This window comes from Podarcis bocagei (assembly GCF_964188305.1).
Source record: "Podarcis bocagei genome assembly, chromosome: 8".
NCBI classification, from domain to species: domain Eukaryota; kingdom Metazoa; phylum Chordata; class Lepidosauria; order Squamata; family Lacertidae; genus Podarcis; species Podarcis bocagei.
In genome coordinates this window covers 92,428,915-92,455,679 of record NC_138133.1, presented here as the reverse complement: position 1 = coordinate 92,455,679, position 26,765 = coordinate 92,428,915, and the positions used below count along the sequence as shown (strand labels likewise).

General features: G+C 53.3%; 1 protein-coding gene across 1 annotated transcript; it reads left to right on the top strand.

The window, feature by feature from the left end:
* Positions 1–26,003, top strand: LOC308592888 (casein kinase II subunit alpha-like). The gene is made up of 13 exons (XM_081204905.1): positions 1–253; positions 13,918–14,053; positions 14,149–14,260; positions 15,311–15,412; positions 17,572–17,622; positions 19,710–19,769; positions 20,169–20,252; positions 21,171–21,281; positions 21,776–21,877; positions 22,484–22,584; positions 22,874–23,022; positions 24,391–24,480; positions 25,459–26,003. The coding sequence occupies exons 2-13, from the start codon at positions 13,953–13,955 to the stop codon at positions 25,572–25,574; spliced, it is 1,179 nt and encodes a 392-aa protein (XP_081061031.1). The 5' UTR covers positions 1–253; positions 13,918–13,952; the 3' UTR covers positions 25,575–26,003.
* The last annotated feature ends 762 nt before the right edge of the window (positions 26,004–26,765 follow it).

Genomic DNA, 26,765 nt, shown 5'->3' with positions numbered 1-26,765 from the left:
TGAAGATGAGCTGCCTAAGCCTTTGCTGTTCTTCCAGGCACAGGGCGATGCTGTGAAGAGACGCCTGGGCTTTCGGGAATCTCCTTTGCGTTTTGTCCTCTTGGGCCCGATGGAGACCTGCTGACCACGTGGAAGCGTCTGACCGCCCCTCCTGAGCTCCCGCCTGCCTGGAATGCTGCACGTGCCTTGCTCTGCGTCTCGCAGGACGGCTCCCGGAGGCTGCGGTGGAGCTGCAGATTAACCAAGGCTCAAGGTAGGAGGCGGCTCTGGCTACGAGGGAGCCGGACTCTCTGCCGGTGACCTGGAGCTCACCCTCTCTTTTCTCGGGGCAAGAGGGAAAGCGTGAGCCGGTGCGGAGGCAAGCTTGGGTTCTGGTGCGAACGGAGACCTCGCTCTGCTGCTGTCTCTGCTCCCTGTTTGCACCCTGTGTTTGACTGTTTCTGTCTGGCTGTTGTCAAGCATTGCATGCTGGGTCTCGGGTCCTGGATTCCTTCATTTCTAGCATCTATAGCCCACCTTTTCCTCCAAGGAGCTCAAGGTGGTGTACATAGGTCCCTCACCTGGCCCATTTTATCCTCACAACCACCCTGTGAGGTAGGCTAGGCGGAGAGAGTGACTAGCCCATTGAGCTTCGTGTTTGAGTGCGGACTCAAACCCGGGCCTACCAGATCCTGGTCTGACTCTCTGACTGCTACACTGGCTCTCAATTCAGAGAGTCTGCGCAGCGTACATGGGGAACCACATGAAGGTGGTAACCGTCATCTCTTTGGCCATGCGCAGACAGGGCCTGGCGCTGAGGGTGCTCGCCACACTTGGCCTGCGCATGGAGAAGTGGAGGAAATGCAGTGATTTATCACGTGCAGGAGCCTCAGACAGGAGACATTTCTCAGAGTTCCAGCTGAACTCCACTTCCAGAAATAAGTGCTGTGTTGACTTAAATGCACACAACCTTGGCGCGAGGCTTACCTCAGGCTCCACTCTGTTGTTTAATGCACTGAAGCACTGTAAGCACAGGCCTCGAGTTACATGTTTAAAACCACCCCGTTGTACAGAAGTCCTGGTCAACCAAGGCAGGTTATGCAAATTTGGGTGTTGTGCCTGTGTGACCTTTTCTGCTGGGTTCTGCCTATATAGAGACTTTGAAATATTTCGGGAGGGATTACTGTGGTCAGGGAGGGGTGGGTGGGAAAAGCTCTCTTTTGCTCAAGCTTTCAGAGGATGCTGTCTGAATGTGCACGCACTTGTGTTTTCTCCTGCAACAATGAGGATTGCAAACATGCTGAGATTGTTGCGAGCCAAATTCTGCTCTGGAGCTTCGGCTGTCCTATGTGACAAAAGAGTATTCAGGAAGTGTAGGGGCAGAGAATGAGTATTCAGGTGTGCAACTGAACATGAGAAAAATCTAATCAGTGCTCTATTTTTTTATTTAGTTAGAATAATTTGTCAACCACTTAGTCAAAGAGACCCTAGGCAGTTATATAAAGGAATTGTCAATATACAAATATAGCCAGCCACGTCATCATCATCATCACCACTATTATTATTAGCCCAAGTAAAACTTGCATATGTTTCCAGGTAGGTTTGTCAAAACAGAAAAGTTTTGACCAGGTGTCTGAAAGAGCATAACAACAATGACAACGACAACTTATTATTTATAATCTGGCTGGGTTTCCCCAGCCGCTCTGGGTGGCTCACAACAGAATATTAATAATGATAAAAAAGCAATAAAATATCAAACATTTGAAATTTCCCTAAACAGGACTGCCTTCAGATGTCTTCTGAAAGTCAGATAGTTGTTTATTTCCTTGACATCTGATGGGAGGGTGTTGCACAGGGCGGGCGCCACTACCAAGAAGGCCCTCTGCCTGGTTCCCTGTAACTTGGCTTCTCGCAGTGAGGGAACCGCCAGAAGGCCCTCAAAGCTGGACCTCAGCAACCGGGCAGAATGATGGGGGTGGAGACTCTCCTTCAGGTATACTGGGCCGAGGCCGTTTAGGGCTTTCAAGGTCAGCACCAACACTTTGAGCACAACAAGGCTGTCTGCTGAATGTGACTAGGCAGATTTCCAGTTCACAGGGGCTACCACACTGAAAGATCTGCTCCTCACAGACGTGGAGCAAACTCCATAGGGTACTTGCAAAGGTACAAGTTCCACAGATCCATGTGGTCACTTGGCAGCTTTGGCAGCTGATTTGCACCCTCTGCTCCATCCTGGGGCCATTTGCTGGGCAGTGCCGGTTTGAGGAAGGGCAGCGGCTCAGGGGCACATCCCACAGGGGTGCTTTGAACGCAGAAAGAAGCAGCCTCAAGTTTGCTTCACCTCCAGGCAGGGCTGGAAAGGACCCTTGCCTGAAACCTTGGAGAGTTGCTGTCGCTCAGTGTGGAGTAACAGACTGACTCTGTGTCGAGCAGCTTCCGGGGTTCCCTGGTCATTGCAGGGGGCTGCCCTGGGTGGGCCCCTTGCAACTCCCATGCTTGTGGGAGGCGGGATGGCAGTGCCATTTCCTGGAGCCAAGCATCGAAGCCGCTCTGACTCGGGCTCCCAGCAGAGCGGGCTGTGTCTGCCACGGGCCTCCGCTGCAGCTCCAGAGGATATCTTTGACCTGCGGGTTACCCAGCGTGGCCGCTGCTTCCAAGTGAAAGGCAGCCTCGGCGCTGGCAATCTCTGCTAGATCAGTGTTGTGCTCATTTGCCAGTCAACAGAGGTCAGCTGGGGATATTAGTGGCCCGGCTCAGTTTCCTTGCACTGCTTTCCGGGTTCCTTGTTGTGTCTGAAATGGGCTGGAGCCGGACGGGACGGAGGCCGTGGATAAGTGCATTCCTACGGCTGCATTCGTAATCCGCTGGCCAAGTGCCCAAAGCAGCCTGTGGTTTAGGAGTAAGTGGATTCCTCCGTTGTTTTCGGGAAGTGATTCTGAGAAGGTAGCATGTTAAAGGGAAGAATGTTTGTCATAACCGAGACAACTGACTATCCTTCAGGGTCTCTTCCAATTCTCTGATTCTAATATTTACATCCTTCTCCTGAACTGGGGCTCGTGGCTGCTTACACAAATTAAAACAAGACAGATAAAATACTAAAAGCTAAAAACAGATAGAAGATCATCATTTTAAAAATAATTAAACTTTAATACATTAGAATGGAAACAATATAAAAAAACCAAAGATGTTAAAATATAGAGGATGAAAACAGCTGTAAAGTTACAGGTAGGTAGCCGTGTTGGTCTGCTGTAGTCGAAACAAAATAAAAAAATTTCTTCCAGTAGCACCTTAGAGACTGTGAGGGTTTGATTAGCTGCTTGTGCGTGAAAACGTGCTCCCTCAGAGTTTGTGCGCCCCCACAAACCTCCGTGTGTGACGGAGCTCCTCAGACATGTCTGCTCTAGTCACTAGTAGAGTCCGACAGTGGCTGTCTGCGGAAGCGTTTCCAACAAAGAAGTTCCTTAACGGAAACGCGTCTCCTGGACTCACGGCGTGACAGTTTCCTGCGAGGTATGGGTCTCCCTATGGGAGACTCCGATACCTCCCCACTGTTCTCGCTGGAAGCCTCCCTGAGCCCTCCCTCCTGCTCGCATTCCCTCAGAGACCCACTCCTCCCCCTGCTGGTCCCTGCTTCAGCAGTTGAGTCTCTTTCATCCTGCCTGAGTCCCTCCACCACCTGATGCTCTGATGGCAGTTCCCTGACATCCACCTCCCCTCCAGGGCCCCCCTCACCCCCTCCCAATTCCTCCCCCCTGGGAGGTGAAGGGCTAAAACCCCGAAACGAATCTTCCTCATCTTCTGACGTCTCGAACAATTCTCTCCATCGATCGTCGTCCTGGCCAGCTGAATCCTCCTCCTCTTCAGAATCTGGGAACCCCTCCAATTCCTCTTCCTCGTCGGTGGTGGCAAAGTATTCCCTTCGGAACCTCGCTACAGGCTGAGGTTTACGTGGGAACCTCTGATGAAAAGTCTCTATTAAAACCTCGTCATTGACATCCTCTGCCCTAACCCAGGTGTTTTCCGACTCCGGTTCCCCTTCCCACATTACCAAATACTCTACTTGATCTCCCTTCCACCTGGAATCGAGGATCTCCGCTACATGGTAGCTGTGTTCCTTCTCCTCCATTGCTGGTCCCCTAGTGACCCTCCCCTCACTGTCTCCTCTATACGGTGACAGCAACGACCTGTGAAAAACTGGGTGCAGCTTCATGTGGTTCGGTAACCGGAGCCTGAAAGCCACTGGATTGACCTGCTGTATGACTTCAAACGGACCCAGCCTTTTGGGTCTTAATTTCTTACAACCTCCTTTGAATGGCAACCCTTGGGTTGACAGCCACACCTGGTCCCCCACCCTGATGCTTTCACCTTCCCTTCTGTTTTTGTCTGCTTGCCTCTTATATTCCTCCTTAGCCCTGTTTAAGTTGAGTTGGAGCTGGCGATGGATCGCTTCCATTTCTTCCACGAACTGTTCTGCAGCTGGAACGCTCCAGTTCTCCCCCTCCCCCCCTGGGAAGGCTCTGGGATGGCACCCGTGATTAGCCAAAAAGGGGCTCATCCCCGTGGACACGTTCTCTGCATTGTTGTAGGCAAATTCTGCCAACGCCAGCTTCTCCACCCAATCATTCTCTCTGTCATTAACATAACACCTCAAATATTGTTGGAGAACCCCATTTGCTCTTTCCGCCTGCCCGTTGGTTTCAGGATGACGGGCCGTCGAGAAATTAACCTCTACATGCAGTAAGCTCATGAGCTTCCTCCAGAACCTGGAAGTAAATTGTTTCCCTCGGTCTGAAACCACCCTCAAGGGGGCGCCATGCAACCTAAACACATTCTCTACAAACAATTTGGCGGTTTCTTCTGCTGTAACCGCATGTGAGCAGGCTATGAAGTGGGCCATTTTAGTTAACAGGTCTACTACAACCATGATGGCTGTTTTCCCTCTAGACCTTGGCAGATCAGTCATGAAATCTATTGCCACTGCTTCCCACGGTCTCTCAGGTGTGGGCAGTGGTTCTAATAAACCAGCCGGCGCCTGCCTCTCCCCCTTGGCTCTTTGGCATTGTTCACACCCTCTCACATACTCCCGCACATCTTCCCTGACCTTGGGCCACCAAAATTCCCTGGTAACCAGCCACATGGTTTTGTGTTGCCCAAAGTGCCCTGCTGTGGGGCTATCGTGCAGCTGCTTGAGTACTTTCTCCCTCAATTCCCCTTCAGGTATATATAACGCTCCCTTATAATACAATGCCCCATTTCTCTCCTCAAAACCACCGGGTTTGTCTTCCTCCCCTCTGAGATCCCTGAGTTTCCCCTGGGCGTATGCATCCTGCACCGTACCCTCTACCAATTCCCTTTGCCCCACCAAAGTCGCCCCACACACCCAGCGGTCCTCTGGAATGATATGGGTTTCTTCGGGTGCTCCCTCCCCCTCCAAATATTCAGGCTTGCGTGAGAGAGCGTCCGCCCTAACATTCTCTGGGCCTGGCACATAACAAATCTCAAAGTTAAATTTGGAGAACTCTTGGGCCCATCTCAACTGCCTTTGGTTGAGCACTCGCGCCGTTCTCCAGTACTCTAGATTTTTATGGTCCGTGCACACTTGCACTTTATGTTGTGCACCAACTAGCAGATGCCTCCATCTCCGGAACGCCTCATGAATAGCAAGCAGTTCTCGGTCGTACACCGTGTAGTTCCTCTCGGATTTGTTCAGCTTCCGCGAGAAGAAGGCACACGGACGCCACTCCGACTCCTCCTTCCCCGGCTGCAGAAGAAGCACCGCCCCTATGGCTCTGTCAGATGCGTCTGTTTCAACCCTTAGCTTCTTTCGTAAATCCACATGCAGAAGTTGTTCTTCAGAGGCGAAGGCCCTTTTCAGTTCCTCAAACGCTCGCCCCGCCTCCGCCGTCCATACAAACTTCTTCTTACTGCTGAGACAGTCAGTGATGGGCGCCGTCAGATGGGCGAAGTTGCGGATGAACTTACGATAAAAGTTTCCAAACCCTAGGAACCTCTGCACATCCTTCTTGGTTTTGGGTGTTTTCCATTCCAGCACTGCCTGTACCTTGCCGGGATCCATGGCCAATCCCTTGTCTGACAGGCGGTACCCCAGGAATTCCACCTCCTTGGTATGGAACCGACACTTCTCCAGTTTGACCCACAGCCTGTTGGCTTGCAGTCTGCTCAACACTTCTCTGACGTCTCTCACATGTTGCTCCTCATTCTCAGAATACACCAACACATCATCTAGAAAGGCAACGCAATTCTTGTAGAGCAAAGGGCCCAGCACGTGGTTCATAAAAGATTGAAAACACGCGGAGCCTGCTTGTAATCCAAATGGCATAACGAGGTATTCAAACGCCCCCAAAGGGGTAAACATGGTGGTTTTCCATTCATCCCCTTTCCTTATGCGTATCAGGTTGTACGCCCCCCTTAGATCCAGCTTTGTGAAAATCTTTCCCTTCCTCACCATGGTCAAAATATCATCAATTCTGGGCATAGGGAACGCCACCGGTTCAGTCACTGCATTCAGCCGCCTAAAATCACATACAAGTCTCGGCTTGTCCGCATTTTTTTTGTCCACAAAGAACACTGGGCTCCCCCCTGCTGCTTTGGACTCTCTGATGAAGCCTCTCTTCAGGTTCTTGTCAATGAACCCTCGCAACTCCTGCATTTCCCTGTCTGACATGGCATACAACTTGCCCACGGGAAGCTGTGCTCCAGGGAGTAAATTGATCTGACAATCAAAGGGTCTATGAGGTGGTAGTTGGTCAGCTTCCTTCTCGCTGAACACGTCGCTGAGATCTGCATACTGTGGTGGTACCTTCACCTTCCCCATTACTTCAGTCCCTGCTAGGGTGGCTTGGGCCCCTACTGAACCCTTCTCCCCTTTGCAGTGTTCTAGGCAATGTGCTGAACCAAAGGACACCACTCTTTGATGCCAGCCAACCAGCGGATCATGTAGAGCTAGCCAGCTCATTCCCAAAATAATGGGAGCGCCTCCCAGGGTGGCCACATTAAACGCTATCAGTTCTGTGTGCCTTGCCACCCTCATTATCATTGGGACAGTCTGCAAGCGGACTCCTCCTCCCAACAACTCCCTGCCATCAATCGTGGTCACCTGCAGGGGGTTGCTTAAAGGGATGGTCTGTATCTGGTGTTCAGCAACAAACTCCTTGCTCATAAAATTGCAGGAGCTGCCTGAGTCCAATAGCGCCTTTATTTTTAGGGGGTGCCCATTCTGCAGCTCTAGCGACACTTCAATCACTAGAGCAGGTCGAGGAGCTTCTGGCACGGGCACTTTCACTGCTCTTTGGCCTGGCTGCAGTGCCCCAATTGTGGCAACCAGGCGTTGGCTTTTACCTGCTCCGCTCCCCCTTCTTCTCCCCCCTCAACAGCTCCCACCATCCCTTGCCATTCCTTCCTCTGGGGGCAGACTCTGGCAAAGTGGCCTGGCTGTTGGCAGAGATAGCATTTCCGGGGGCCCTTTCCCTCCTTCTTAGCTCCCTCGCTGGTTTTTGAAAATGCGCGCGCGCGCGCTGTTCCGATTTCCATCGGCTCTGCCGGCGGGAAAGCTGGCTCAGGAATGTCTGGAATGCGGAACTCCTTCCAACGTTCCCCTCTCCCTTCCCGCCTCTCCAAGGCTCTTGCCTCCTGCCGCGCTCCTATGGTCAGCGCAGATTTGGTCAGCTGATCCATAGACTCCGCCCTGGGGCTCCGTGCCAGCTCGTCTTTCACCCCCGAAGAAAGACCTTCTTCAAATAGCATTTGAACGGGTGCCGCCGATAAATCCCAACTCAGTCTGTGAATCAGCATGGTAAACTCAGTCCAATATTCACGGACAGATCGACTCCCCTGCTTACAAGCCATTAGCTGTCTGCGCACCACCCCTTCCTCAATATCGCTGGAAAACATGATATCCATTGCACGAAAGAACTTCATTGTGTCCTTTAGTATGTCATTGTGCGTTGCCATTAGGGGTCGCACCCAGTCTCTAGCCCCTTTCTCAAGATGCCCAATTACAAAAGCAACTCGCGATTCCTCATCAGGGAACTCATCGAACTGCACATTAAGGGCATATTGCATCTCTGTCCTAAAAGCATGGTAGTCCTTGGGGTCCCCCCCAAATTTCTGCACCAATCCTGGTACCTTTCTGGGGAATTGAGTGGCTCTCCCCTTCTTGTCTGCATCCTGAGCCCTTCTCTCCTCCAGCCTCGCCGTCTGCAGGGCCAGTTGAACCTCCAACGCTCGGTATCTATCTTCCAAGCTTGGACCAGCTCCAGCCCCTGCTCCTCCGGTTCCGGTTGGTTCGCTCATGATGCCTTCTCTTGCACAGGCAGCGTACAAAGACTGTCGGACTGCTGTGAGGGTTTGATTAGCTGCTTGTGCGTGAAAACGTGCTCCCTCAGAGTTTGTGCGCCCCCACAAACCTCCGTGTGTGACGGAGCTCCTCAGACATGTCTGCTCTAGTCACTAGTAGAGTCCGACAGTGGCTGTCTGCGGAAGCGTTTCCAACAAAGAAGTTCCTTAACGGAAACGCGTCTCCTGGACTCACGGCGTGACAGTTTCCTGCGAGGTATGGGTCTCCCTATGGGAGACTCCGATACCTCCCCACTGTTCTCGCTGGAAGCCTCCCTGAGCCCTCCCTCCTGCTCGCATTCCCTCAGAGACCCACTCCTCCCCCTGCTGGTCCCTGCTTCAGCAGTTGAGTCTCTTTCATCCTGCCTGAGTCCCTCCACCACCTGATGCTCTGATGGCAGTTCCCTGACAGAGACCAACTATGTTTATTATTGGTATGAGCTTTCGTGTGCATGCACGAATCTGAAGAAGTGTGCATGCACACGAAAGCTCATACCATAACAAACTTAGTTGGTCTCTAAGGTGCTACTGGAAGGAATTTTTTTATTTTAAGCTGTAAAGTTGTTGTTGTTTTAAAGGTGGGGAGAGATCTGAATATGCAGTGGAAGGTCCTCTGTGTGGGGAAGACGGAGAAAAGCTATTGGGTGTCGGAGAAAAGGCGGAACCACTCAACACCTACCGTATTTTTCGCTCTATAACACGCACCCGACCATAACACGCACGTAGTTTTTAGAGGAGGAAAATCTGTAGGCATGCCACCCATAGGCATTCCCTCCATAACACGCACAGACATTTCCCCTTACTTTCTAGGAGGAAAAAAGTGAGTGTTATGGTGCAAAAAATACGGTACTTTGCCTCTGTCTTCACCCAAAAGGAAAGCAGTGCCCAACCTGGTGATAAATGATATAAGGAGGGAGCTGGGGCCCAAGATAGGAAAAGTGGGGGTAAGGGAACAACTAGCTCCTTTAAAGGAATTCGAATCTCCAGGGCCTGATAAGCTGCATCCAAGGAGCTCGCGGGTGTAATCTCTGAGCCTTTGTCTATTATCTTTGAGAATTCATGGAGAACAGGTGAGGTCCCTACAGACTGGAGGCAGGCAAATGTCCCCATCTTCAAAAGGGGGGGGGGGAATCCAAGTAACTCCCATCCAGAGAGCTTGACATTGATACCAGGGAAGGAACAGATAATTCAACAGTCGGTCTGTGACCATTTAGAAAAGGATGCTGTGATTAGTAAGACCCAGCATGGGTTTCTCAAAAATAAGTCATGGCAGATCAATCTGATTTCTTTTTTTGATAGAATTACAAACTTGGTGGATCAGGGAAATGCTGTGGACATAGTGTATCTTGATTTCAGCAAGGCTTTTGACATAGGCGGGAGGGTAAACGGCACTGCTCTGGTTCGCCAGAAGCGGCTTAGTCATGCTGGCCACATGACCCGGAAGCTGTGCGCCAGCTCCCTCGGCCAATAAAGCGAGATGAGCACCACAACCCCAGAGGCGGTCACAACTGGACCTAATGGCCAGGGGTCCCTTTACCTTTAAGGAAAAGTGGGACAATCTGGGATCAAATAATCAGGGTGGCTTCTCTAAATCACGGGCCTCCCTGGAAAATAGGGACACTTGGAGGGTCTGACCTTAGTGGGACTCCTGGCCAAGCCCTTTGGCTGGCAGTCCCTGCCTCCTCCTCCTCTTTCTCCTGCTGAGCAGTCCTTTGCTGCTTGCTTCTCCTGTTCTCTGTGTGCCAGCCTGCCCTCTCTCTTCCTCCTCCTGGAAGCAAACGGGCGGAGAGGGGGAGCCTCTCTAGAGACGCTGCTCAGCCGCCTTCCTCTGAGCCAGCCTTCCCTCCTTCACTCGCTCAGAGCCTCGCCTTTGAAGCTGCACATTGCAGCCTCCAGGAGCGATGGCGCTGCCCCTGCCCAGGCAGGCAGAGTCCAGGGATCCAGCTGCCTCCCACCCCACCCCCGCTTGCTGGTTTCCCCCAGCAGGACTTCTGAGGGATGCAAATCCGAGTCCCAGGTGGCTAAGACTCATTCGAGAGAGAGCCTCGATTCCGGGGAAGCTGCTGAAACCGGTGCCTATGGACAGCTTTGCAGCTGATTTGCCGAGGTGGGTGTCCAGGCAAGCGGGGCTACAAGGAAAAGGAGACCCCAGGGAAGGGAGGCAGTGTTGCCCCCCCAGGCCGTCGCCCCAAGCTTGGCCTCTGTTCAGAAACTGCTGTTCCGCTTGCTAGCAAGGTGGCCCATTTGCCTGGGAGCAGGGTGCACAGGAGAGCAGAGTTTTGCTGGGATTACTCGGAGGAGCCTCGCTCGACAGCAGGTGTGGCTCGGGGGCCTTCCTTCGCTTGGATCCCCCCTTTAAAGCAGAATGAGCATCCTGCTGTCAGAGGGAGCGTTCCGGTGTCTTTCTCAGGAGAGAGTCATACACAGGAAGCTGTTTTCCATGGGCAGAGCTTGGTCCCTCTTGCTCAGCTCTTAGTGTCTGCACAGACGGCGTTAATCAGGGTGGTGAATTGGAGGCTGAAATTCCCGGTGCTGGGGACAAGCACGCCTTCTAGTCCTGCTTGTGAACTTCCTGGGGGTCTCTTGTTGGTGGAAACAGGATGGTGGAGCGGGTGAGCCTTTTGTTGCACAGTCTGCCAGGGGATGCTCTTAAGCTCCCTGCCTACAGGTGGGGACCACCTGCAGCCTGGGTCTGATATTTCCAGGCGCTCCGATAGTATTCAACCAGCAGAGTCTGGCTAAGTTGCTAGGGGTGTGTGTGTGCGCGCGCACATTGCTATCATCTCACTATGTGCAAGCCCTCACATGATTCAAAGGAAGCCCTTTTTGCAGCTGGCTGTTGGGGAAGCTGGAAAATGGCAAGCATGGTCTGAAGGTCTCCTCTGTGCTAGGACAAAACTCCCTTGAGGTGCTTTGCTTTCCTCTCTGCTCCTCCTGGGATGTTGGTTGGAGCTCCTGCAGGGCCTTCAGGTTGGGAGGCATTCAAGTGGAGTCATCAGTTGGGAGCCCAATGCCCTGCAATGCAGGAGCCACAGCCAAAGACGTGTTTCTGCTGATTTCTGCATTGGCCTCCATTGTGGGGTTCTAGGCAGGTACACTTTCCTGCTCACGGAGCCGGGCTGACCTGCCATAAGAACCTAAGAAGAGCCTATTGGATCAGGCCAGTGGTCCGTCTAGTCCCGCCTCCTGCTCTCATAGTGGCCAACTGGATGCCCGGCTTCCATCAACTGCGATTCAGAAGCATGGCTGCCTCTGACTGCTGGAGCAGAGCACAGCCACCAGGGCTCTTGGCCACCAGTAGCCCTCTTCTCCTCCATGAACTTGCCTAATCCTCTTTTAAAGCCGTCCAGGATGGGGGCCACTCCCGCCTCCTGAGGCAGCGAGTTCCGTAGACTCTGGAGTTTCCCGCCGGACTCTGAAACAGCCAGGAGAGGCTTGGGAAGTCCGCGTGGGGATCACTGGGCTTTAGAGCTGATGGACGTCCGGCCAGGAAGCTGGTCCTCTGGCTTGGCCTGCCAGGGGGAAGCTGGCCTGCACCCAGGATAGGCATTAAAACCAGGATGGTGCCCTCACTTCCTGGGCCTGAGCCCCAGCAGCAGCGGCAGGAGGCAGCTTGGTCCCAGGTGTGGGGTCAGACAGTGTCCTCTGAAAGGGCTTCGTGGAGTAGCAGATATTTGGGGCTCTTTGGGGCCTGCTCTTCTTGGCTTCTTGGCACTGGGGAAAGTGCAGAGAGAGCAGGTTCCTCTTGCTGGCTTAATTGGCCTCCGGGGCAGAGAGCGTGTGGATCTGGTGCCAGGAGGAGGAGGAGGGAGGGTTTATGCTGCCAGGAGGGCTGTTGGCTCTGCAGAGCCCGAGCGCTTCCTGCATGGGCCGGCCTCCCTGGAAGGCAGTCAGCGGCAGCAGGGCAGGCTCCTTCCCCTGACAAGAGACCTGCTGGCTGTTCCTGAGGGGTTTTGTCGGGCGATGGGAGCCTGGCATCTGAACGGAGGCAGAATCCCTAAGAGCCTGCTTGGAGCCCAAGGCCAGTTCCTCAGCACCACAGGAGACAGGCAGGCTCCTCTTTCCCTCCACCTTCCAGGGCTGGGCCTGGTTCTGTCCGGGGAGCCTCAGCTCAGTTGAAAATGGCAATGTCTCCACCAGCCCTGGTCTGAAAGAGCGGTCTGCTCCTGCTGCTCTCTCCCCACCTGTGGTTTCCTGCTTTCCATGCAGAAGGCCGCAGGATCGGTCCAAGCATCTCCATGCAGGGTTGGGAAAACACTCCTACTTGAAACCTGGAGAGCTGTTCAGATTGAGCAAGGCAGGTGTCAGGTGGTGGTGTGGTTGCTCGAGAGCAAACCGGCAAGACTCTGACCTGTCTTTTCCAGGCTTTATTCTTAGTGCAAAACCATTTACAGTGAAGAGCATTGCAAGTTCATGTCTGGCGCAGTCGCTCGCAGAATCTGGGAGTGGCCGGTCCTTGTACCTTCCCCAGCATAACAGTCGCTTGACCTCCAACCTTCTCCTCCCCTCCCTGCGCCAAAACCTACTGCGCAGCGTGGGTGCTGGTAAAGGGGTACTTCCCTCCCCTCCGGCTTGCTCAGGGTCGGTGTTGAGGCTCTCCCTAGCATCCCCTGGTCCCCCCACCTCCTCCCCACTGGAGGTGGGGCTTTGCTCCTCGCCAGAGGAGGAGCTGCTTCGCAAGACTTTCGGAGGTTCCCTGTAACACAACTGCCCTTCCACCTCTCGCATCTGAGCTGATGGCAGTTCCCTGCCAGCAGGCAATGAGCTGTGGTGCTATCAGGCACCCCACCCCTGCTCCCAGGTCAGTTTACGATCACAGATTACATGGGTGTGAAGGATTTCTGCTATGTGGTTGAAGGCCAGCCGGTTGAAATTGCACGAATTGAATGTGCAGAAGGTAGAGAGCTTTGTTGCATATGCACGCCATCCCCAGAACTTCACCCCCTGTGACGTGATACTATGGATGCAATCTCCGCATCCGTCCACCATGCTGGCTCCTTGAGAACATGAGGTGTGCAGGCCTCTTGCTCTTGCTCTTTCAGGTCTCATCCTGAGGGCCTGGGCAGCCAAAGGGCGAGGCTGGCAGGCGGAGCGAGGCCTGTGCCCCTGTGTGAGCATGGGCACGGGGGCCTTCCAGGTTCCCATTGCTGGTGCTTCTTGCTGCCTCCTCTCCTCCTGGGCTCTCTCTTGCCACCAACCCTTGGCCAAAGCTTCACAAAGTGCCCCAACTTAGAGGAGACCCTTCAGAGCTATTTTGGCGGCTTCTGGGTTTGCTTTGTTGTTCTGAGCAAAAGAGCTGGGGAGAAGAGCTTTCATTTATCATTTACTTACTGCATTTACACCCCGTCTTTTCCCTCCAAGGAGCTTGAGGTGGCAAACATGGTTCTCCCTCTCGCTCACTTAAGCTCCACAGCTGAGCGAGTGGGGAGATTCGAACCCCTGTCTCCCAGGTCCAAGTCTGACACTCTAACTGCTATACCCCCTTTCCCCTCCCTCTTCTCTTTTATCTTAGTGCCTAATAATGACCTTCGGTTCCTTTCTCTAATGCCCCTGTGCTTATCCTCTCCTCCTCCTTTTCCCCAGAGCAATTGAGGCGCTGACCTCCAGGCTGGGAGAGCATGTCGGGCCCGGTGCCAAGCCGAGCGAGGGTCTATGCGGACGTCAACACACAGAGGCCCCGTGAATATTGGGACTACGAGTCGCACGTCGTGGAATGGGGGTAGGGGAACCGCTAAGCCCTGCTGGATTAGCCCACAGGCAGCCCACCTGAGCATGCAAACCTCTTTAAAAAAAAACCTTCTTCTTCTCTAACAGCAATCAAGATGACTACCAGCTTGTTCGGAAGCTTGGCCGTGGCAAATACAGCGAGGTCTTCGAAGCCATCAACATCACCAACAACGAGAAAGTCGTGGTGAAAATCCTCAAGGTGGGTGGGGAGCAAGAGGTCCTGAATTTCTTGCCTGTGACCCCTTTCTCCTGGCGGGGGTGTGGGTGTGGTGGTGTCTCTTGGGCCAGGGGTTGGGCTGGGAGGTTTCCAGTTCAAATCTCATCCCTGGCAGGCACTTGCTAGGCAGCTGCGGGTGAACCCCTGCATGGGGACAGCAGCTGCCTACATCGCAGGGGTGTTGTAGGGGCTGCTGAGGGGGCAGACGTGAAGCGCTACAACCTCTTGAAAGGTGGTGTTTCTGCTTTGCTGATGATTTGGTGTTCACTTTACAAGATCCAGACTCCAGGGCAGGAAAAGCACTGGAGCTGATTCAGGAGTTTGGGCAAGTAGCAGGATTCAAGTTAAATAAGAGCAAAACCAAGGTGTGGCAAAAAAAATTAGATAACGAGGAGAGGAAAATCCTTCAAGAAAAGACAGGCCTTGTTTTTGTGAAGAAAGTGAGATATTTGGGTGTGAATTGATCGGTGAAAAATGTGAATTTATATAAAGATAATTATGAGAAATTATGGAATGAAATTAAGAGAGATCTTGAGATCTGGTCAAGTCTAAAATTGTCATTAATGGGCCGAATATCGGTGGGTAAGATGAACGTATTGCCAAAGATGTTGTTTTTATTCCAAGCTTTACCAATTATTGATAATATTGAATGTTTTAAAGAATGGCGGAAAGCATTGTCTAAATTTATCTGGCAGGGGGGGAAAACCCAGAATTAAATATAAATTACAAAAGAAAGAGGAGGATTTTGTGTTTATACATTTTAATTGCAAAAGCAAAGCTTGAAATTGCATTGAACAGCCTCGTCTCCTAAAGGCTAGGAAACCTGAGGAAGTCCTCGGGGGGCCTTTGGACCCCCGCCTCCTCCATCCTCTCACCTTTGCCGTGGAATTGCAGGTGCTGCGATCCTCAGCCAAGAACCATAAAGCAAAACCTGAGCTCAGTGTGCGTTTGAGTGTGCAAAGGGCTCTGTGCTCCCGGTTGCCTTGATTCCGGACCTTTGCGACAACGACTGTGTTGCACTCTCTTTTTCAGCCAGTAAAAAAGAAGAAAATCAAGCGTGAGATCAAGATCCTCGAAAATCTCCGAGGAGGCCCCAACATTATCAGCCTTCTAGACATAGTCAAGGACCCCGTGGTAAGGGCTGGTGTGTGTGTGTGGGGGGGGCAGCATTCATGCGCACAGCGCTCGATGAAGCCCAAGGCAGCTGGTCCCCTTTCAAGCTGATTTTCAAAAGAGGCAGGAAGTTCTTGTAAGTGGGGCATGGAAACCTCCCTGGCTTCTCTCCACCTGGATCCCAGAGACGCGGCCTGCCTCAAGCAAGGCAGCTGTGCTGGGCAAAAAAACAACACCGGGAGTTGTCATTTTGTGGCTGGGAAGAGCATTCCCCCTCTCTGCCATGTTCCTTCCTCCTGGAACCTGGAGCTGCCTGCTGAGCCTGCACCCTTCTGGGACCCCCAGGCTGCCCTCTCCTGGTGGGCCACCCTAGCTCAGGCTCTGCCTGGAGGGGGCTGCCTTTTGGCCAGAGGGCAGGTCTAGTGAGCTCTTGGCTCCCTGATCCAGTACGTTTCCGAGCACAATTCAAAATGTTGGTGCTGACCTTTAAAGCCCTAAATGGCCTCGATCCAGTATACCTGAAGGAGCGTCTCCATCCCCATTGCTCAGCCTGGACACTGAGGTCCAGTGCTGAGGGCCTTCTGGCGGTTCCCTCGCTGCGAGAAGCCAAGTTACAGGGAACCAGGCAGAGGGCCTTCTCAGTGGTGGCACCCGCCCTGTGGAACGCCCTCCCACCAGATGTCAAAGAGAAAAACAACTACCAGACTTTTAGAAGACATCTGAAGGCAGCCCTGTTTAGGGAAGCTTTTAATGTTTGATGGACTACTGTATTTTAATATTCCGTTGGAAGCCGCCCAGAGTGGCTGGAGAAACCCAGCCAGATGGGCGGGGTATAAATAATAAATTATTATTATTATATATCAGGCTATGTGGGGTATTTATATTTATCCATAGCCTACTTTGTTCCAAGCTCCAGGCCAGCAGAGTGTGGCAGGGCAGCTTCTGCAGGGCCTCTCCCTGGTATCCAGATATAAGTTGTTTATTTTAAAGTTATGCTTCCATTCTGCCTTTCTTGCATTGGCTCAGATGGTCATTAGGTGTGTGACCTTTGCCATCTACTTTGTTGTTTCTTCAGCCTGCAAACTGCCTTGTTCATGGTACCTCTGGTTACATATGCTTCAGGTTACAGACGCTTCAGGTTACAGACTCCGCTAACCCAGAAATATTACCACAGGTTAAGAACTTTGCTTCAGGATGAGAACAGAAATCGCTCAGCGGCAGCAGGAGGCCCCATTAGTTAAAGTGGTGCTTCAGGTTAAGAACAGTTTCAGATTAAGTACGGACCTCCGGAATGAATTAAGTACAGTGGTACCTCGCAAGACGAATGCCTCGCAAGACGAAAGAGTTTTTCATTTTTTGAGTTGCTTCGCAAGACGAATTTCCCTATGGGCTTGCTTCGCAAGACGAAAACGTCTTGTGAGTTTGTTTCCTTTTTCTTAAAACCCAGGGTGCATTGCTTGAAGAGGTGCAGTTGCGACTTGACTGTGCTTCGCAAGACGAAAAATTCGCAAGACGAAAAAACTCGCAGAACGAATTAATTTCGTCTTGTGAGGCACCACTGTACTTAACCCGAGGTACCACTGTAATATAGAAAAGCAGTATACAAACTGAAAGTGAAATGAAATGAAATCTAGCCGTTCTTTCTTGGCTGCAGGAGCCCAAGCCCAGAGCCGCTTAGGACAGTTTAATGGTGTGCTTCTGGACCCCTTAGGAACATAGCTCAGGATTGTCTACCCTGACCAGGATTCCAGGCAAAGCATCTCTGCCAGCCCTTCCTGGACCCCGGGCCCTTCTGCACGCAGAGCAGGTGTTCTGCCACTCAGCTACATCCCTTGCCCACCTTGAGCCTGCAGTCCTACTTGCGAGGGGAACAGGCACCTCTCTGCATCAGACCCAAGTCTTCCCCGCCCAGCTTCCTTTTCAAGAATCCTGGCCATTGGTGATCCCCCAGATCTGAGTCAGGGGGCTTCCCAGGGGGCTGCTGTCTCCCTTCGGCCCACCCCCATCCTGGCTCACCTGCTCCGTAGATGCAGCGTGGCTACAGTAGCTTTTGGGGGGCTAGGGGAGAAGGAAGACTGTGCTCCTCTCTGTCCCCCCTCAGGGCTTTGAGACTAAACCCTTCTGGTCATTCTCTCTTTTTTCTCTCTCCTGCCCTGGAACGCTCTGCGCTGGCTCTGCAGTCCCGGACACCCGCCCTGGTCTTTGAGCATGTCAACAATACAGATTTTAAGGTGAGTGGAGGCCGGTTGGGTGATGCGATGCCTCTGGGTGCCTCCTCACTTTCTGATGTGTGTGCATGTGTATTGGGTGGGGTGGGGTGGAGCTTAACTATGGGTCTAAAGTCCAGGAGAGGCTGCGCAATGTCACCCTTCTGTTCCAGGGCTGCTGGAAAACCCGTCTTTGACTTGGAGTCAGCGGTGGGCTGACTTGGGGGAGGGATGTGGTGTCAGCTTCATTCAGGTCTCCCCCCTCCAGCTCCTCACTGTTGCCCCTCCTTCTATCCGTTGCCCATAACACACACACACACACACAGAGAGAGAGAGAGAGAGACAAATACCCCCTGAAAGGTGTGGAGAGATTAAAGAGCCCTGTCCTTATCTGGGCCATGTGTGCGGTGCTTTCTTTCCTAGGCCACCACCGTAAAACCCATCTGAGAGCAGTCAAACGGGTTTTTCTGTCCGCTCTTCCTTTGGTCTCTTAGTCCTAGGAAGCCAACTTCCTCCCAGTGTGGTGTAGTGGTTAGAGCGGTGGACTCGTAATCTGGGGAACCGGGTTCGCTTCCCCGCTCCTCCACTTGCAGCTGCTGGGGAACCGGGTTCGCGTCTCCGCTCCTCCACCTGCAGCTGCTGGGTGACCTTGGGCCAGTCACACTTCTCTGAAGTCTCTCAGCCTCACTCACCTCACAGAGTGTTTGTTGTGGGGGAGGAAGGGAAAGGAGATTGTGAACCGCTTTGAAACTCCTTAGGGTAGTGATAAAGTGGGATATCAAATCCAAACACCACTTCTTCTTCTCCTGGACATGCCAGGGAGGCAGAGGGACGGCAGAGCCGTCTCTCAGCTGGGCAGTGGCTGGTTCTTCTCCCATTTGAGGAGATGGTTTCAGTGCAGGAGATGGTGATGTGCCGTTAGGGGAAGGGGGCAGCACAGGCGGCCTGCAGGAGATGAGGCGAGACAGCAGCTCCTGGATGGATTTGATGCTACTCCCTTCTCCTACAGACCCATCCCTCGCCCTGGGTTCAGGCCCTGGAAGTGTTGGGGTTTCAGGTGGTGAGACAAAGCAAGAGGGAGCCTTAAGGCTGCCTCCTTCCTGATGGTTCTGCAGTACATTCTTGAAGAGATTACATCTGAAGGGCTGCCACGTGGAAGATGGAGCAGGCTTGTTTTCTGCTCCAGAGTGCAGAACCCAAACCGATGGATACAAATTGCAAGGAAGGAGATTCCGAGCACAATTCAAAGTGTTGGTGCTGACCTTTAAAGCCCTAAACGGCCTTGGCCCAGTAGACCTGAAGGAGCATCTCCACCCCCATCGTTCTGCCCGGACACTGAGGTCCACCACTGAGTTACAGGGAACCAGGCAGAGGGCCTTCTCGGTGGTGGCACCCGCCCTGCTGAACGCCCTCCCACCAGATGTCAAAGAGAACAACAACTACCAGACTTTTAGACGACATCTGAAGGCAGCCCTGTTCAGGGAAGCTTTTAATGTTTGAGGCATTACTGTGTTTTAATACTGTGTTGGAAGCCGCCCAGAGTGGCTGGGGAAGCCCAGCCAGATGGGCGGGGTATAAATAGTAAATTATTATTATTATTATTATTCTGACTAAACTTTAGGAAGAACTTTCTGACATTAAGAGCCATTCGGCTGTGGAACAGACTCCCTCTGAAGGTGGCGGAGTTCTCCTTTGTTGGAGACGTTGGGTGACGTTCTGGATTAGGGATTCTTTAGCTGCTGTTCCTGCATTGCAGGGGGCTGGACTAGATGACTCCTGGGGTCCCTTCCAACTCCACAATTCTGTGATCCCGTTTGGAGGGGACGTGCGTGAAAGTCATCCTCCAGCTTTGCTGTGAGCAGGGTGGGCTGCAAAGCCTCCGTTTTAAGCCCTCTAACCTTGAAGCCCTTCAGCATCCTTCCAGATCAGGCAGGTCGTTGTGATCCCTCGGCAATGCGCAGAGAGGTGCTCTGAGCATAAGTCGAGAGGTGCTGTGCTGGCAGCGCATTGCAGATGCCAGGGCAGAGCCTTGCTGCCGGAAACAGATCAGGCCCAGAGCTCTGAGGGCTGTCTTGCTAATGGCACTTCTGCAATATCTCTTTTCTTCCAAGCAATTGTATCAGACGCTCTCGGATTTTGACATCCGATTCTACATGTATGAAATCTTGAAGGTAAGGAACTGAGCGCAGGGGAATTGGGTGGGGGAGATGAGCCGATCTGTGCTTTGGTTAGCCCCACACAGTGACTATGCCGGGTTGGGGGGCAGAGCAGGGACTCCTGACCTGTGACCCAGGAGCTCAAGAGAGGCTGTGCGCATGCTTCTCACTATGGGTGGCGTCCAGTCTTTCTCCAGCTTTGCCTGTGGCTTAGGAGAACGCAGAAAGCACCAGATCCACTCCCTGTCGACTCCAGCCACAGTTGGGAAAGAACTTGTGTGGTCGTGGGGAGTAGGCTGGCCAAGGGGCCAGATCCTGAGCCCAGAGCTGCTTCCTTGCAAGGCAAGGCAAGGATGCTCTTCCCAATGCGACCTGTTTGCCGCTGCCCACCTCTCTTTCCCTCTTTCTCTGCAGGCGCTGGATTACTGCCACAGCATGGGCGTCATGCACCGGGACGTCAAGCCTCACAACGTGATGATAGACCACGAGCACCGGAAGGTAAGGCCGTCGCGGGGCAGGTGTCGCGAGGAGCCATGGAGGTTTCCTCGCCTGGCACAGCCAGCTGGCTCAAGGCCAGTCGGCCGGTCCAGCAGTGTCCAGCTAGGGAGCGTTTGTCATGGCCTGGAGACACATCGAGCTCTGCACCTCAGTAGAATAGAATAGAATTTATTATTTATACCTCGCCCATCTGGCTGGGTTTCCCCAGCCACTCTGGGTGGCTTCCAACAAAGTATTAAAATACAGTAGTCTGTTAAACATTAAAAGCTTCCCTAAACAGGGCTGCCTTCAGATGTCTTCTAAAAATCTGGTAGTTGTTTTTCTCTTTGACATCTGGAGGGAGGGAGTTCCACAGGGCAGGTGCCACTACTGAGAAGGCCCTCTGCCTGGTTCCCTGTAACTTGGCTTCTTGTAGCGAGGGAACTGCCAGAAGGCCCTCATCGCTGGACCTCCGTGTCCGGGTAGAACGATGGGGGTGAAGATACTCCTTCAGGTATACTGGATTGAGGCCGTTTAGGGCTTTCAAGGTCCTCCACCTGCCCAAGATTACGTATGTATTTATGCCCCTTCTCCACCCCACCTGCCAGAAGCGGGGCTCAAGGCGGCTTGCAAAAAATTAAAATACAGATAAATCACACAGAGCTAAAAGATGTAGAAGGGTTCTTTTAAAAACAACAACAATTAAAATGATCTGTCGAATTCAAACAATGAAAAAACAGTGAAAAAACGTATCTGTTGAAATGCACATAGTAATCAACAGCGCACTCTTCGGATCCCTTTCCTTGAAAGCATGCTTCCTTGGGCAGCCTGTCTGCTCCTGGCTGCTGGGACCAGGGTGGGGGTCCTCTCCCCTCTCCCCCCCTCCCGGCTTCCTCTGGCGCTCAGGGCCCCCCTGGCCTTTCCCTTCCCTGCCTGCAGCTGCGCCTGATCGACTGGGGGCTGGCCGAGTTCTACCACCCGGGGCAAGAGTACAACGTGCGAGTGGCCTCCCGGTACTTCAAGGGTCCAGAGCTCCTGGTGGACTACCAGGTAGGTTGGAGGCCAGGGCCTTGCTCCGCAGCGCTGCCCGGCGCCCAGCCCATCCCTTCCAGGCGGAGGGAGAGCAGGAGGGCACCCCAGGGCCCTTTCTCCGTCCTCGGGAGAGAGCCTGCGGTCGCCTGCGTGCGAAGAGGGCGCTTTGCTGCCCAGGCACCTCAAAACGAGGGTGTTTGCTGGAGACGCTGCTTGGGGCAGGCCTGGGCTGGACCCTCCGTGCCACCTGGTTCTCCAGAGGGGCAGGGGGTCGGTGTCCCTGGGGGGCCTGCCCACGGCAGTGGGTTCAGCAGGAGATGGTCTGAGCCGACGGAAACAGGGGTGGCCAAGGCTGGGCAGGGGGCGAAGGTGTTTTTAGCCTTCTGAAAGCTTGGTTCTGGGGCAGGGGAGGGGGGAGGTGTCCTCTCTCTTGGTGGCTCTCCCCCTGCGCCCCCCCCCCGGTTGCTTCACTGCTCTCTCCACCACCCCCCCGGCCCTCCTTCCTTCTGCAGATGTATGACTACAGTCTGGACATGTGGAGCTTGGGCTGCATGCTGGCCAGTATGATATTCCGCAAGGAGCCCTTCTTCCACGGACACGACAACTACGACCAGGTGAGGCAAACTCTCGTTTTGGTTCTGGCTTTTGCCCAAGGGGGAGGAAGAAACGGGCCGTCTGTCTGGGGGGGGGGTGTCAGCAGGACTGTAGTGGGAGACCTGCTCAGGTGAGGCTACACCTGCTTCAGTTCTATCCCCCCCCAATTTTTAAAATTGATTTCCCACATTTATGACAAAAAAGACATTACAAAACACACAACAAAGAAAAACACTTTACAATACAGTAAACTAAACACACACAAAAATTATTTCTTCAGATATCTAATTCTCATAACATTAATAACTGACTTCCTCGCATCCCCTCTAACTGAATTTCGTTCTATCACCTGTATGACAGGTCTCCAAATTCATATTTCTAATAATATTGACTCCTAACATTTACTAAGCTCTTCTCCTTTATTAATATTCTAATCCTTAATATTTACTAGCACATATTCCTCCCCTAAGCCTATTTATTACTTCCAAGAATTTTCTAATTATGCACCTGCTTCAGTTCTAGCCGGGCTGGGCCCTGTCTGCTCCCCTTGCTCAGTGCGTGGGTGGGATCCTGTCCCCCCCCCCTCATTCTGTGCTTTCTCACCATCTCCTCCCCCCCCTTCCCAGTTGGTGCGGATCGCAAAGGTTTTGGGCACAGAGGACCTCTATGACTACATTGACAAGTACAACATTGAACTGGACCCCCGCTTCAACGACATCCTTGGCAGGTGAGCGCGGGGCACCCGGAGGCCTTGCCAGGACATTGCAGGGGTTGGGCTGGATGACCTTTGGGGGACCCTTCTGGGAGTCTGTTCCTTGCCAGGCCAGAGTCACTCTTTCTTGGCGAGAGGGGCTTCCAATCAGACACAGAGGACCTTGCGCTGCCCCCCAAAGTCCCTTCCCTTGTGCGTGGGGTGTGTGGGTTAAGGCCCCGGGCCCCTGGCCTTGCAGCGCGTGGCTCCGGGGCCCTTGAGCGCCAGGCCTGTGACTCCCCCCGCCCGTCTCTCTCCCGCCCAGACACTCTCGCAAGCGATGGGAGCGTTTTGTGCACAGCGAGAACCAGCACTTGGTGAGCACGGAGGCCCTCGACTTCCTGGACAAGCTGCTGCGCTACGACCACCAGACCCGCCTCACGGCCCGCGAAGCCATGGAGCACCCTTACTTCTGTACGTGCCCCCCCCCGCCACTCTCCCCTCCTGCCCCCCTCCTTATTGGGCCCTGGCTCCCTGTCTTCTCAGAGCCAGGGCCACCTGCCACCCGGGCTTCCATCCATCTGGGGACCCATTGCTGAATGGTTGCCTGGTGGGAACACTGCTGCTGCGCCCCACCTCGGATCAGGACGCAGCCCTCCAGGTGAGGACCCCCCCTGCCTCCCCCTACAATGGCACACTCGGACACCAGGTTCTAGCTGGCCAGTTGCTCCACCCTGACCGTTGTCCTTTTGCTTACCTGCCTGAGGCCTAGCGCACGACTCTGCCATGAGGGGTGACAGGCCATTTCTCCCAGGCCTTTGCCCACGACCCTGCGGCGGTGTCTTCAAGCACCCAACGTGCACTCCTGGTCTCGCCTCGGGCTCTGCCCAAACTCTGCAGGCCCTACCAGTGCCTCCCCCTTTCCCCAGGGCCCCTTGCCCTCTGGGGGACCCCAAAGCTCTCCCTCCTGCTCCAGTAGCTATTGGGGTGCTCTTTGGGTTGGCAGGCAGTGGGGACCAGCAAAGGCCTCGTGATCACAGCAAGTCTTCCCAGTAGGTTTCCCCCCGATGAGGCAGTTGTGAGGACTGAATGGCACCCCCCCCACACACCTTCCCACAGTCCCCTCCTCTCCAGGGTTTCCCCCCAAGCAAACGGAGACTGTGTCTGCATGCAGCCAACCTCTGCTCCGCTCTTTTCATTTCTCTGTGTGTTCTGGGAGACCAAGATGGAAGGGAGCTGGTTGCAGCAGGAGGGAGAGACTCCCTGGATTCTTCAGTAGCTGGTCTCCCCTCTGTCTCCTGCCCCTTCCTCTCCTGCCTCTGAGTCTGGACTGCTCTCTGCCACAGCCTCTTCCTGCTCACTAAACCCTGTTGCTGCTCCAGCTTCCGGCGCTTCCTCTCTGCAGTCCTCTCCCCCTTTTCCCTCAGAGCCAGTGTGGTGTAGTGGTTAAGAGCGGTAGTCTCGTAATCTGGGGAACCAGGTTCGCGTCTCCGCTCCTCCACATGCAGCTGCTGGGTGACCTTGGGCCAGTCACACTTCTCTGAAGTCTCTCAGCCCCACTCACCTCACAGAGTGTTTGTTGTGGGGGAGGAAGGGAAAGGAGAATGTTAGCCACTTTGAGACTCCTTTGGGTAGTGATAAAGCGGGATATCAAATCCAAACTCTCTTCTTCTTCTTCTGACCACTCAGAGTCGCCCCACCGCCAATCCCCAGGCTCTGACCCTTCTTCCTCTCTTGGTTCCCCACCTGGTGCCCCCCTCATTTCTCTGCACCCACCCAGACGCTGACACTAGATTCCCCTTCCAACTCTACCTCCCTCTCATTCTCTGCTCTCCTGTCCAGATCCAATAGTGAAAGATCCGGCCAGGATGGGCTCCTCCACGGTGCTCTCGGCAGCTAACACGCCCGTCAGCTCCTCCAGCATGTTGGCAGGTAGGTTTCCGGAGCCAGGGGTGCCCGTGTCTGCCCTGCTCTGGCGTGGCTCGGCGCAGAAGAGGTTTTGGAGAATATGGATGCAGTTCTAGGGCACTGTTACAGTCTTGAATGCAGTCGACACAGTTTCCTTCTTTTAGGTAACATGCTGCTCTGTTTGAATACAAAATACTTAGATCCTCTGGACTTTGGATTCCAGAACTAATTACATTTTCAATTGCTTCTGAGTATCTGAGGACGGCCTCTCCAAATTGTCCGCTTTTAAATAATCCATTTCCTTCAGCTTTCAGTGTTGCTGCAGTGGAAGGGAGCAAAGCAGAACTGTTTTTTCCAGACCTGAAAAAAAGACAGCCAAGGCTTTACGGGATTTTGAAAATGAAGTAAATGGCTATCTGGGCAGTGACAAAAATAATAGTGAAAACAAGGAAGTAATACAGAGAAAAGCAGAATCTTCAGCAGCTAATCTAAGTATCCAGCGCCGAGGGCCTTCTGGCGGTTCCCTCGTTGCGAGAAGTGAGGTTACCGGGAACCAGGCAGAGGGCCTTCTCGGTAGTGGTGCCCACCATGTGGAACGCCCTCCCACCAGATGTGAAGGAAATAAGCAGCTATCTTATCTTTAAAAGACATCTGAAGGCAGCCCTGATTCAGGGAAGTTTTATGCTGTATTGTTTTTAACACTCGATTGGGAGTCGCCCAGAGTGGCTGGGGAAACTCAGCCAGATGGGCGGGGTATAAATAAATTATTATTATTATTATTATTATTATTATTATTATTATTATTATTATTATTATGTATTCAAACAGAGCAGCAAGTTGTCTAAAAGAAGGAAACTGTGTTGACTGCATTCAGGACGGTAACACTGCTCTGGCGTGGGGCACGTGGGACCCGAGGGAGGGCTGATGGGCCCCTGCTCCCCCACCCCCTTCCGCCGCGATGGGGCCCTGACTCTCTGCCCTCTTCCTCCCTCTCTTGCACAGGGATCGCCTCCATGTCCGCCTCTCAGCCCATCGGCAGCCTGGCAGCCTCCCCCGTCATCTCTTCTCCGAACACTCTGGGCTCGCCGGTGCCCGCCACTGCTGGAGCGCAGCCTTGACCTCGACAGCGCCACCTCTGGCTCCCAGCACCGCCAAGCCCGCGGCCTTGCCGCCCGCCCGCCTGCCTGCCTCTGCAAGGCTCCGTGGCCCCCCCACCCGCAGCAGGCAGGAGGGGGACAGCGTGGGGGTGGGCAGGTGCGGGGAGGGGGGGGTCCTGTCTCTGGAATATGATATTATTATTATTTTCCCCCGTTTGTTTTTGTTGAGTAAGTCAAAGAGCCAAGCCTGGGCCGCTGCCGCTGCCGCCGCCGCCATCGCTCCTCCTCCTCCTCCCCCTCTGCGGCAACGAGCACGGACTCTGGCAACAGGCGGAGGAGGTCTGTCTCGAGGGATGCCGGCTGCGCTCTTCCCATGGGGGTCGTGGTTAGGGATGCAGCCGCAGTGTGGGCACCGAAGCGGAGAATAAAATTTATTTTCTATGTCCCTAACAGGGCAGTGTGGCCAAACACTCGTTCCTGGTTGTGTGTGTGTAAAAGGAAGTCATCATGGAACAAGCTTTTTTCTTTGCTGCTCCAGGGATCAGACTCAAATTACTTGGAAGGAGAGTTCCACCAAGTACAGTGGTGCCTCGCAAGACGAAAAGAATCCGTTCTGTGATTCTCTTCGTCTAGCGGTTTTTTCGTCTTGCGAAGCAAGCCCATTGACGAATTAGCGGATTAGCGCTATTAGCGGCTTTTAGCGGCTTATCTGATGATCGGATCAGCTGATAAGCGGCTTAGCGGCTTAGAAAAAAGGGGGGAAGGGAAAAAACCAGCAGGAACTTGCAAGACATTGTCGTCTTGCGAAGCAAGCCCATAGGAAATTCGTTTTGCGAAGCACCTCCAAAACGGAAAACTCTTTCGTCTAGCGAGTTTTCCGTCTTGCGAGGCATTCGTCTTGCGGGGCACCACTGTATTAGGAAGAACTTGCTGGCCGTAAGAGCCGTTGGACGGTGGAACACACTCTCCTTCCTTGGAGGCTTTTAAGGGGGGGTTGGACAGCCGCCTGTCAGGAATTCTCTAGCCGCGTTTCCTTCATTGCAAGGGAGTTCGACTAGATGGCCCTCGTGGGTCCCTTCCAATTCTCAAATTCTGACTCCCTTATTTTATTTTATTTTATTTTATTTTTAATGTATTTTATTTTTGCCAACCACCAAAACACAAACAGTGAAACCCCCCAGGTGGCTGATACATTGGGTATACAATATTCAA